Here is a 12,197-nt window from a genome sequence, read left to right as displayed (position 1 = left end):
AGGTGGCATGTTACTTACAAATCAAAGGTTAATGGAATTATTGTAACAAAAAAATTACGAAGCATGTTCTCATTTTATTAATCTCATCTTTCATTTTACAAGGGTGTGCATCAAGCCAGTTTCTGAAGCTAAAGGTTTCAATAAACGCTTCTCTCTTTTCAGAAAATAAATCTGATGTTTCTACTTTGTAATTCCAATCAAGAAAGTAGATGCTTATAAAATGTTTAACACACATTCATGCTCAGCAACACCCCCTGTACTTGTTATAAAAGCAGAGCTTTGGAGGAAGTGAAGGACATCTATTTACGTAGCTGAATAAATCTAAATTGTTCCTCAAGAACATATTTTCTGATCATCATCATGAGCCACATTAAGCATCAATTCTCCAGTGGATCCTCAAATAGAAGCTGTCACAGTGGTGGACATTCCCAAAATGTCACTAAACATAAATCTTTAGCTCACTGCGGAATCTCGCATAAAAAACAACATGGAGGCACCAACCTTTCTAGTTATGGAGGATCCCATCTTTCACACCATGGTGGATCTTACACTCAAAACCATGGGATTTCCCTAACTTCTCATCATGCAGGAGCAAACCTTTCCCACCACGCAGGCCATTACCGAGCCCCAAGTGTGCATGGTGGTTCAGGAGGTAGGGGAATCTCCATCTCCAAGCATTCATCCTTTAGCCATGGTGTCCACAGTCATGATACTAGCTTTGGAAAGAGAGATGGTATTTTCAGTGTTAATGAGAAGGAAACTATGCAATCGTTGAATGACCGCTTGGCATGCTATATGGAGAAGGTTCGCTCACTGGAGAACGAAAATACCCAGCTGGAGAGGAATATCAGAGAATGGTATGAAATAAACCAACCCAGTGCTTTACCTGATTTCAGCAACTTCTTCAGGATCATACAGGAGGTCCAGTGTCAGGTAGGAAAAAATGATTCTCTACTCTTACATATATACAAACAATACAATATATTTTTCAAATTATAGCTGACTGCAGCTTTATTTGACATTTTCCATAGATCTCCGGAGCAACAGTAGACAATGCCAGGATTGCTCTTCAAATAGACAATGCTCGTCTGGCTTCTGATGATTTTCGAAACAAGTATGTTTTTATATAGTATGTTAAAATTTAAAAAAAAAAAAGATCCCAGGACATAAACACATAGATCCTGCCTGTAAGACAAGTGTGATTCGCTTATTTTTTTATCATCAAGTTTAAGAATAAATTAAACATTAAAACATCATACAAAAAGAATAAGCAATGCAACATGTAGTTAACATATCGAGCCTCAAACATATTGCAGAAGAACTCTTAATATGATTTTATGTTATACTAGCAGTAACATACAATAGAATAATATACGCACTAACATAATGTAAACTGAATAATACAGAAAGATTAAAAATCATTGCAGTATTAAATAATTTGATTAATATAAATACAAAACAAAATAAACCAAAATACAAAACAAGATAAACCAAAATACACAATAGGATACTGTCATGCGCCATGCAAGTAAAGGCCTCATATCTGAAACTCAGCTATAATTTAATATGTTGTGTTTTACTGAAAATGGTCAACATATATTCGGTTACCCTCCTTTTAAAAGATTCAATATGTTTTTATTTGACATTTTGATTTGTCAGATACGAGATGGAACAAAGACTAAGGAACAATGTTGAGGGTGATGTGAATGGCCTGCGCAGAGTCCTAGAAAGCTTGAATCGTGAAATATGTGACCTTGAGCAACAGGTTCGAAACCTGCAGGAAGAGCTCCAGCAAATGAGGAGAAACCACGAGGAGGTAATGAGAAAAGGGTTATATCACAAAAGGATATTGCATCCTGATAAAAAAAAAAAAGATTGCAGTGAATGAAGGAATCAGAAATAATTATGACTAATTATGACTTATTTGAAGGATGTGAATGCCCTAAGAGCCCAACTGGGTCAGAGAGTCAGTGTGGAAGTTGACGCTGCTCCATCAAAAGATCTGAATAGAACCCTGTCTGAGATCCGACAGCAATATGAAAACTTAATGGACAGAAACCTACGGGAGGTAGAAAATATGTTCCGGCAACGGGTAAGTTGACATATCATTCAATCTATCTATCTATCTATCTATCTGTCTGTCTGTCTCTCTGTTTGTCCGTCTATCTCTGTTGTAATAAGAGCAGGAGCTGCTAGATAGGAATTTGTTCCAATGTTAAAGCTACCCATATTTTGCTGATGATCTACACGCAAATGAAGATATTGTTCATTTCCTCATATACAAATTCATTAAGTCTTTTTTACAATGTTTTGGTGGCAATATTTTTCATTTTAGAAAATAATCAATTCCTAAAATAATTTTGCATTATTTTCAGTAATGCATCTCTATTTCACCCAAGCTGAGTTTACGACATTGCGTGAAACTCTCCTATCGTCATATTTTTGGTCTTTGCAGAGTGAAGAGCTGAATCGTCAAGTGGAATCTGGTTCTGAACAACTGCAGACAGTCCAAACTGAACTCATTGATTTGAAGCGCAGTGTGCAGACTTTGGAGATTGAGCTACAGAGTCAACTAAGCATGGTATGTCTTTTCACTTGAGTTGAAGGTAGTGCCACACAATGTAGATTACAGCAGACACAAGCGCGTTGCAGGTACTAATCAATGAGCTAGTATCTTAAACTGGAACACCCCCCTCTTAAAAAAAAAATGGAAAAAAAAATGATGGTAAAGAAATGAAAACAAGACCAGAAATGGTAATTTTGAATTTCCCTTGGATCTGTTAGAGATGCCAGTAGGAGGATGCTTAAAGGTTATTGTAAATAAAATATGGAAATAATATACATATTATGAACCCATATGACCCCAGTGAGTGCATATTAATTGAAATCAATATTACTGACCTTTTGTTGAACTTCACAGTGCTCAAATCAGTCAACATACCTAGTATAATTACTGTCACAATTTATGATCATCAATATATGTTAACATAAGTGAAACATACCTATGGCACAACTTTGTTTGCCATTGGAGAGGGTTTACTAGTTTTTAATTTTTTTCTATCCAACTTACATGTCTTCTTTGCCCCAATTCTTACCTATATCCAATTTCTCTTGCCGCTATCTTGAAATATTCCTCAATGAAAAAAGTGAGCTCTTCTCAATCTGTGATTTTCTCATTTTCTTATGACTCTAGAAATGTGCTCTGGAGGGCTCATTATCAGAAATAGAATCTGGATACAGCTCCCAGCTCTCCCAGCTACAAGGTCTAATCAACAATGTAGAATCTCAGCTAGGGCAGATCCGATCTGATCTGGAGCATCAGAATCATGAGTACAAAATACTTATGGACCAAAAGACACATCTAGAGATGGAAATTGCCACCTACAAACATCTTCTGGAAGGACAAGACATCCAGTAAGTTACCTTCAATCCCATATACAATTAAATCTGAATTAATTTATTTAAAGTTGTATCGAATCGAAATAGATGGATTACCTATATTGAAATATGTACGTGGTAAGATTTTAAACTGATAATTTCAATTAGTCTTTCAGCTCCTAACTCCCTTAAAGTAATCAGAACATAAAATGCAAACAACATGCAGGATACAAACATTTTTTAGTTGTTTTTATGGTGACTCAAATGTCAATCAAACTAAATCTTATTAGACATGAGTTAGTTGCATAAGTATTCAGCCTGAGTAAATACTTGGTAGAACCAGCTTCCATAATTATTTCAAGAATGTAACTGGGCTATGACTGTGAAACAAAACATTCCCGTTCTTAGTCTTAAACAGCTAAGGTACAGATTTGACAGAGCATTATCTTGCCAAAAGGTGCACCACCAATCTATTCTTAGGTGCATCGGTTCTAGATTCTATTAGAGGAGATATGTTTACCTCTTCCTTATAACTGAATATCAGTTTTCCCATTTTCCTATTCAATTACAAGAGATACAATTATGTATCTAATAAAATCCAACCAGTGATGTTTATGCTAAAGTTCAGGTTTGGTTTCATCAAACCCAAGAACCTTCTTCTACATGTTAGTTGGGTCTACCACATGCCTTCAAAGACATAGAAAATGGAAGAAGGAATAAAACAAATTCTAAACAAATGCTTCTTTCCTTTTGCAGTGTTTCAAATAATTCTTTCTTGGGTGGAAAACATGGTAAGTTGTAAAATAATTTTCTGTTTTCAAAGGGAAATTATAGAATAGAAAACGAAGTGGCCTTTACTAGAAAGGGACCCATCTCATATATAATGCATTTGCTTATAGCCATTTAGTTTTTTAGATATGCTGTATGTGTTTTATTCCACCTTCAGCATATGTAGAATGAATGCTTTATCACTATCAATATTAATTTCAACCAATCTGCATGGTATTGATTAGATTAGAATGCTGGGACAAACCACCAAAGCACTCTAAGCCGATAAGTCTGGTCCTAGTAGAATGACAATGAAAATATGAAAGTTTCGAATTCTCCATGAGGCCAAAGAGGTGCAGCATGTCAGTTTTGGGAAGACTCTTGTTAAAGGGTTCTTAAAAGATATGAAATTAAGTAGGGAGACTGTGACAGTCTACAATAGACAACCTAATCAATCCAGCCAGCTGTTATCACTAAGATACTTTGAGTGCTTCTTTAATTGGATATTGTGAAAAATTGTCAAGACAATTGCACATTTTAGACTGCAATAATTAAACTGGAAAAGATGTCCAATTGAACAATTTTTCAAAATTTAACTGTTTTAGACTAACATTTTGTTAAAAACACCAATTTTAATGAATAAGACTTGTACTGCTGTTATGTTTGGAATTATATTTACGCTAATAATAATTTGTTTTCCTAGGATCTCATAGCAACAATAGCGCTCATCATCACAATGAAGGACATTCTCACCAATCTAAATGCTAAAAATATAGTTCAGAAAGGATTCAAAAGATCTACGATGAACACACGATGATTCTTCTTCTTTAACTTTTCACTCTCTGTACTTTCAAATTACCATTAATGCTATGGTTTTCGATGCCACAATATGTCTCCTAAATAATCCTTTACCCAACTCAAATACAATTCAATTTTGATTGACATGACACAAACTTAGAATTAATCAGACAGGTTTAAAAAGAACTATTGTACCACTTTATACTACAACTACTAACACAACTACTAAGAATAAATTGCTATGGCCTTGAAATAAGTTAATAAAATATCAGAAATAATTTAAATTAATTTTAATAATTATCAATAAATTATTTAAAAATGATTTTAAAATTGTAAATTGTAAGTGAAATTCAGTCGAAGCTGAAAATACAGAGAGTCTTTTCGCTAAGTAGAACTAAATCACACACAAACATGAACATTTAAATGCAAAATATCTGATTTGGAAATAAAAAAAAATAATCTCTCATTCACCTTAAAGGTCGAGCTTACACAATATTAGCAATTTTGTGTAAATTTTACAAAATTGGTTATGAACTCAAACACAAATTTCTTTTAGCAAATTGACTCTCAGGTTAGGAAGTTATGCTTGTAACAAATCATTTTAATAGAACATCCTTGTGGTTTTATTTGCTAAAAATAACTTAAATTGGGGGTGTTGGTAGGTTCCCGAAACACCTGGGGCTTGAGCCCAATGGAAAACTTGATGACCCCCTACACTAACAGAGCAATGGAGATATGTCATGACAGCCCCCCACCTTTTTGTTTTATGTCCACTTCTCTTTATTCATGAACAGTTTGCCCCTGATACTCAATTAAAGCATAGCCAGGTATTCAATTCAATACTGACAGCAAAGTTCTTTTCCCCAGTATCTACTCCCGAAAGTCACCAGGGTCAAAGCTCCCTCTCCGTAAGTTGCCTAGCAGAGAGCTATAATACTGATCTTTCTTTTTAGAAAAGATGTCTGATGTAAAATAAAAAATAAAAAAACACTAATATCCTCCTGTCCCCTCCACCAAGTGTAGAAATCTGAGTCTAAAAAGCGCTACATCTACATCTTCAGCCCCTAAAGCCCCTCCCCCACAAAAGCCCATGACTTTACTGATTTTCAACGAGTAAGACCAATATGCCTAGGAGGAAGAGTATCAGTATGACTTAAAGCAACCAAACTAGTCATTTTTTAGCTCAGCAATTTTCACCTTAATTTTGTGAATCAGTTTGTAATTCATGACAAATTTCCACAAGCTGGCCTTTTTAAAAAATGTGTTTGACTCAGCATTTTAGATGATCACATTCTGTTAGGAAAACATTTCGGATGATTAATCTGATGATTAATTCCTGTAGACTTTAATAATGCCTTCTGTAGATACGTCATTTACAATGCTTTTCTAACAGTTCATGATCATTTAAAATACAGATCCAAATGAATTAAACGAAGGCCATAATTGGTACAATGAGATACAAATTGTAATGGCTTAAAATCACCTGATTATAGTAATCTGCTCTTTCTGTACAATCAATCTTTTCTGTAATTTCATTAATAAAATATATCTTGTGTAACCAGATTTTCAGTTTGTGTCATTGTATAAAAACGAAAATAGAATCAATGTGCAATATATCGTGATCTAGAAAATCGTCTTACACTGTTATTAAAGGGACACTATAGTCACCTGAACAACTTCAGCTTAATGAGGTTGTTTAGGTGAGTGCTACAGCTACCCGGAGCCTTTTTCTTGTAAGCACTGTATTTTCTGAGAAAATGCAGTGTTTACATTGGAAGCTTGGAACACCTCTTGTTGCAGTCAATCAGACGGCCACCAGAGGGACTTCCGAGTTCAGAGGCCCTAAAAAGGCCTCTCGTCCGATGCATTCTGGGTGAATGCATCAGACGGGCTATCAGCACACAAAGCACTGTGAACGCGCTTTGTGTGCTGACTGGCCACAATAGTGGTTGAAGGGAGGGGGGGGACGGACCTACTCTCCTCCCCCCCCCCCCCCCGGCCCCCACCCCTGAGCGGTGAGTGGGGGCCCTAAAAATAAGGGTGGCACATACTGCCCCCCCGGCCCCCACCCCTGTGCGGCGGGTGGGGGCACTAAAATTATCAATAAGGGGGGACCTATTGTCCCACCCCGGCCCCCACCCCTGTGCGGTGGGTGGGGGCCTTAAAATAAAAAATAAGGGGGGGACATACTGCCCCCCCCCGGCCCCCACCCCTGTGCGGCGGGTGGGGGCCCTAAAATTCACAATAAGGGGGGGGGGCCTACTGCCCCCCCCCCCGGCCCCCACCCCTGAGCGGTGGGTGGGGGCCCTAAAATTCACAATAAGGGGGGGGACCTACTGCCCCCCCCCCGGCCCCCACCCCTGAGCGGTGGGTGGGGGCCCTAAAATTCACAATAGGGGGGGACCTACTGTCCCCCCCCGGCCCCCACCCCTGTGCGGCGGGTGGGGGCCCTAAAATTCACAATAAGGGGGGGGACCTACTGCCCCCCCCCGGCCCCCACCCCTGAGCGGTGGGTGGGGGCCCTAAAATTATCAATAGGGGGGGACCTATTGTCCCCCCCCGGCCCCCACCCCTGAGCGGTGGGTGGGGGCCCTAAATACAAAGGGGGTGGGGACCCTAGTTAACCCTCTCCCCCCCCCCCCAAAAAACTTATCTCCCTACCTACCCCCTCACCCTAAAAATAATGAGGGGGGACCCTTTAACTAAAAACCTGTAAAGAAAAAAAAAATAAGATAAAAACAACTTACCATTCGATGTTTTCTTTCTTCTAAAATCTTCTTTCTTCAGCCCCAAAAAAGGCCAAATAAAAATCCATAATAACCGACGCAATAAAAAAAAAAAAAAAAAAAAACCCGAGCGCAAAAAAAATAATCCATCTTCACCCATGGAGGGCTCCGCGCAGACTGAGCTCCGCAGGGCGGGGGAAGGCTTATAAAGCCTTGCCCCGCCCTGCAATTAGGCTAAGAACACTCTGATTGGTGGGTTTAAGCCAATCAGAGTGCTCTTTGTCATTTTACAAGCGTGGGAAAGTTCTTTGGAATTTTCCCACGCTTGTAAAATGACACAGAGCAATGTGATTGGATGGCTTGAAATCCATCCAATCACAGTGCTCTTTGTCATTTTACAAGCGTGGGAAAGTTCTTTGGAATTTTCCCACGCTTGTAAAATGACACAGAGCACTGTGATTGGATGGATTTCAAGCCATCCAATCACATTGCTCTGTGTCATTTTACAAGCGTGGGAAAATTCCAAAGAACTTTCCCACGCTTGTAAAATGACAAAGAGCACTGTGATTGGATGGCTTGAAATCCATCCAATCACAGTGCTCTTTGTCATTTTACAAGCGTGGGAAAATTCCAAAGAACTTTCCCACGCTTGTAAAATGACACAGAGCACGGTGATTGGATGGCTTGAAATCCATCCAATCACAGTGCTCTTTGTCATTTTACAAGCGTGGGAAAATTCCAAAGAACTTTCCCACGCTTGTAAAATGACACAGAGCACTGTGATTGGATGGCTTGAAATCCATCCAATCACAGTGCTCTGTGTCATTTTACAAGCGTGGGAAAATTCCAAAGAACTTTCCCACGCTTGTAAAATGACAAAGAGCACTCTGATTGGCTTAAACCCACCAATCAGAGTGTTCTTAGCCTAATTGCAGGGCGGGGCAAGGCTTTATAAGCCTTCCCCCGCCCTGCGGAGCTCAGTCTGCGCGGAGCCCTCCTTGGGTGAAGATGGATTATTTTTTTTTGCGCTCGGTTTTTTTTTTTTTTTTTTTAATTGCGTCGGTTATTATGGATTTTTATTTGGCCTTTTTTGGGGCTGAAGAAAGAAGATTTTAGAAGAAAGAAAACATCGAATGGTAAGTTGATTTTATCTCATTTTTTTACAGGTTTTTAGTTAATGGTCCCCCCTCATTATTTTTAGGGTGAGGGGGGTAGGTAGGGAGATATTTTTTTGGGGGGGGGGGAGGGTTAACTAGGGTCCCCCCCCCTTTGTATTTAGGGCCCCCACCCACCGCTCAGGGGTGGGGGCCGGGGGGGGACAATAGGTCCCCCCCCCTTATTGATAATTTTAGGGCCCCCACCCGCCGCTCAGGGGTGGGGGCCGGGGGGGGGGGACAGTAGGTCCCCCCCCCTTATTGATAATTTTAGGGCCCCCACCCGCCGCTCAGGGGTGGGGGCCGGGGGGGGGACAGTAGGTCCCCCCCCTTATTGATCATTTTAGGGCCCCCACCTGCCGCTCAGGGGTGGGGGCCGGGGGGGGGGACAGTAGGTCCCCCCCCTTACTGATCATTTTAGGGCCCCCACCCGCCGCACAGGGGTGGGGGCCGGGGGGGGGACAGTAGGTCCCCCCCCCTTACTGATCATTTTAGGGCCCCCACCCGCCGCTCAGGGGTGGGGGCCGGGGGGGGGGCAGTAGGTCCCCCCCCTCATTGATAATTGTAGGGCCCCCACCCGCCGCTCAGGGGTGGGGGCCGGGGGGGGACAGTAGGTCCCCCCCTCATTGATAATTTTAGGGCCCCCACCCGCCGCACAGGGGTGGGGGCCGGGGGGGGACAGTAGGTCCCCCCCTCATTGATAATTCTAGGGCCCCCACCCGCCGCACAGGGGTGGGGGCCGGGGGGGGGACAGTAGGTCCCCCCCCTCATTGATAATTTTAGGGCCCCCACCCGCCGCACAGGGGTGGGGGCCGGGGGGGGACAGTAGGTCCCCCCCTCATTGATCATTTTAGGGCCCCCACCCGCCGCACAGGGGTGGGGGCCGGGGGGGGGACAGTAGGTCCCCCCCCTCATTGATAATTTTAGGGCCCCCACCCGCCGCACAGGGCGGGTGGGGGCCCTAAATTATTATTGATAATTTTAGAAAGCGAGCTGAGCTGTCAGTCAGACAGCTCAGCTCGCGAACGCGCATTCCGCGCACATGCGCGGTAAAGCGCTCAGGTTCTTCATAGGGCGGCATTCAATGCCGCTCTATGAAGAACGCGATTGGTCCAGCGCGAAGCCGTCCCATTGGGCCCCGCGATTTCGTCATTTTGACGAAAAAGGGGGCGCGGCCTAGCGGGGAGCTCGGCGCTGGAACGGAGGTAAGTTTTTAATATAAAAACACCGATTTTTTTTTTTTTAATGAATGAAAGTTCATATAAAAGCAAGAAGGAAGGCTGGGGGACCTGTCTTTCTTGCTTTTATATGGTGACTATAGAGTCCCTTTAAGGATCTCTGCATGTTATATCACAATATTATATGTTGTTAATGATCTCTATATACAACATGTGAAAACAATGAACATTAGCGGAGGTAATATTTCCTGAGTATAGTTCAGTATAAAAATATAGAAATATATATGTGACTTATATCTTAAGAAAGTACATTGAAACAAGATTTATTTCTCTATGCTAATTTCCAGTACAAAGGTCATTTTTGCACGTGGTGGGCACTGGATGAGATAAGCCTTCCCATAACCAACCATTAAATCCTCAATAAAGACAGACACCAATGATGGATGACACAGGCCACAGCATTTAATTATAAATCTATAAATATAACCAACTCATTAATAAATGAAACATATAAAGAACATACCACATAATGTCATACAGTATATTCAACTTTAATCAGACATCCTTGCCAAGCTAACTCACACCCCGAAAGGCTCTCACCTCCCCCATTGTCATAACAAAATTACCTTTTACATTTAATGCTCCCCACCAGACAGCTTTTTGCTCAGTGGGGACATGTCCAACTTGGTACCCTTGCTGTTTACCATAAGAGACAGGGGAGGTTGAGACCCAGCCATTATCCACATTCTTAGTCTACCTGTAAACCATCTCCCAACCTGTTTGGCAAGGACATGCCCACCACCAGCTGTGACAACAAACCAGAATCTGGGCAGGGTGGGCAGGAAACTGTTGCTGGCCCTGATCCCACGTGGCACTGAGCACTGAGGTAAGCTTAGTTAGTCACCATCCAATCCTCACATACAACCCTCCCACACAAACATGACAACCAATCACTGCTCATCCATTCCCACACTCATACATGTGCCCTTGTCCATTAAGCTGCGCTCTCTCCCTTGAGCCTGCAATACTACTTGTGCGTACATGAAACTGATGCGTGAGCATTCTGTTAAATCAGGATCTTAACATCGATTCACCAGACTTGTTTAGCAAGATGTCTATCCTACTACAACCTTGGACAAATTAATCTTAGTGAAACATATTGTGGAATGGATTTTTACTCAGCTCTAGAGATCTTACCTTATAAAACCAAGGCTTGTGACATTTGGAGTCTAGCCGTAATTCTTTTTAGAATGGTCTGTGAACAATGCTTTATGACACTTCTAATATCAAGAAGATGTTATACCTTCAAAAAGAGCATGGCCTAATTTTTTATTAGGTAGTTCCTTAGTGATCATTACACCTAGATATCTTATATTTTCAGCCCACTGAAAGTCTTATAAAGAAGAATAAATGATGGTGAGTCTAGGCTTCACACGATGCTTTAGATTTTTGTAGGTTGAAGTGAAACACCAAACATTTGCCAAAAAGAGAGTTGGTAATATTTGATATAATATATAAACATAAAAAATCCATCTATATTACTTAGTAATGTAATTTCAAAACGAAAAGAGAAAAACACAGAAGAAAAATCAAACAAAAATATACTCACTCAGTATTGTATTAAAGTCTGCCAGTTATCTTTCTACCATAATTTTAGTAAGGTGTTTAAGGGACTCTCTAGGTGCTATAGCCATTCAGCTTATTGAAGTGGTGATAGTACTAGGGACCTTTACCTGCATTCTTTTTGTTTGACAAATTCCTCCTACTGGCGAATAGGACTTGAAAGTGGAGCTCGAAGCTCATCCTTCAAATGCTATCAGTCAGAATCCTGCATATTACACCTCCCAACTTGCATGCTAACCCATACCAATGAGCATTGAGGTGCAGGTACTTACATGCACTGCTCCCTGTAAATCAGCGTTTGCAAATCTGAAGATCTGAAGACTGCCCCATTTATCTGTCCACATGAAGCACCAATCATCAGACATACGGTGGTAATCTTTCAGAGAAGGCTTAAAATCCCGCAGGATACCAGTTTTCAGACCCCCTTTATTCTTTGCATAGGGATGGTGAATGAGGTCAGACAAAGTCATGGTTCTGAGGCCCCTGTCTAACCATTGGACCCCTGGCAGCTGCCTAATCTCGCCTTATCGTTAATTCTGCTCTGCAGTCTTTGGACTTTTGAGTGCATCCAG

The 12,197-nt window shown here is 41.2% G+C and overlaps 1 protein-coding gene across 1 annotated transcript; it reads left to right on the top strand.

Moving 5' to 3' along the window:
* The first annotated feature begins 316 nt into the window (after positions 1-316).
* LOC134614946 (keratin, type I cytoskeletal 19-like) lies at positions 317-5,204 on the top strand. The gene is made up of 8 exons (XM_063459230.1): positions 317-933; positions 1,032-1,114; positions 1,660-1,816; positions 1,931-2,092; positions 2,456-2,581; positions 3,194-3,414; positions 4,135-4,169; positions 4,850-5,204. The coding sequence occupies exons 1-8, from the start codon at positions 361-363 to the stop codon at positions 4,912-4,914; spliced, it is 1,422 nt and encodes a 473-aa protein (XP_063315300.1). The 5' UTR covers positions 317-360; the 3' UTR covers positions 4,915-5,204.
* Positions 5,205-12,197: the final 6,993 nt, after the last annotated feature.

Source organism: Pelobates fuscus, chromosome 6 (genome assembly GCF_036172605.1).
Source record: "Pelobates fuscus isolate aPelFus1 chromosome 6, aPelFus1.pri, whole genome shotgun sequence".
NCBI classification, from domain to species: Eukaryota; Metazoa; Chordata; class Amphibia; order Anura; family Pelobatidae; genus Pelobates; species Pelobates fuscus.
The sequence above is the reverse complement of the archived record's forward strand: the minus strand, read 5'-3'. Positions and strand labels throughout refer to the sequence as shown.

Bases quoted from the DNA above. Each gene is read 5' to 3' on its own strand.
- LOC134614946 (XM_063459230.1), top strand. From the start codon at position 361: ATGAGCCACATTAAGCATCAATTCTCCAGTGGATCCTCAAATAGAAGC. The intron at 934-1,031 runs GTAGGAAAAAAT...CATTTTCCATAG, and splicing joins TACAGGAGGTCCAGTGTCAG to ATCTCCGGAGCAACAGTAGA. The intron at 1,817-1,930 runs GTAATGAGAAAA...ACTTATTTGAAG, and splicing joins TGAGGAGAAACCACGAGGAG to GATGTGAATGCCCTAAGAGC.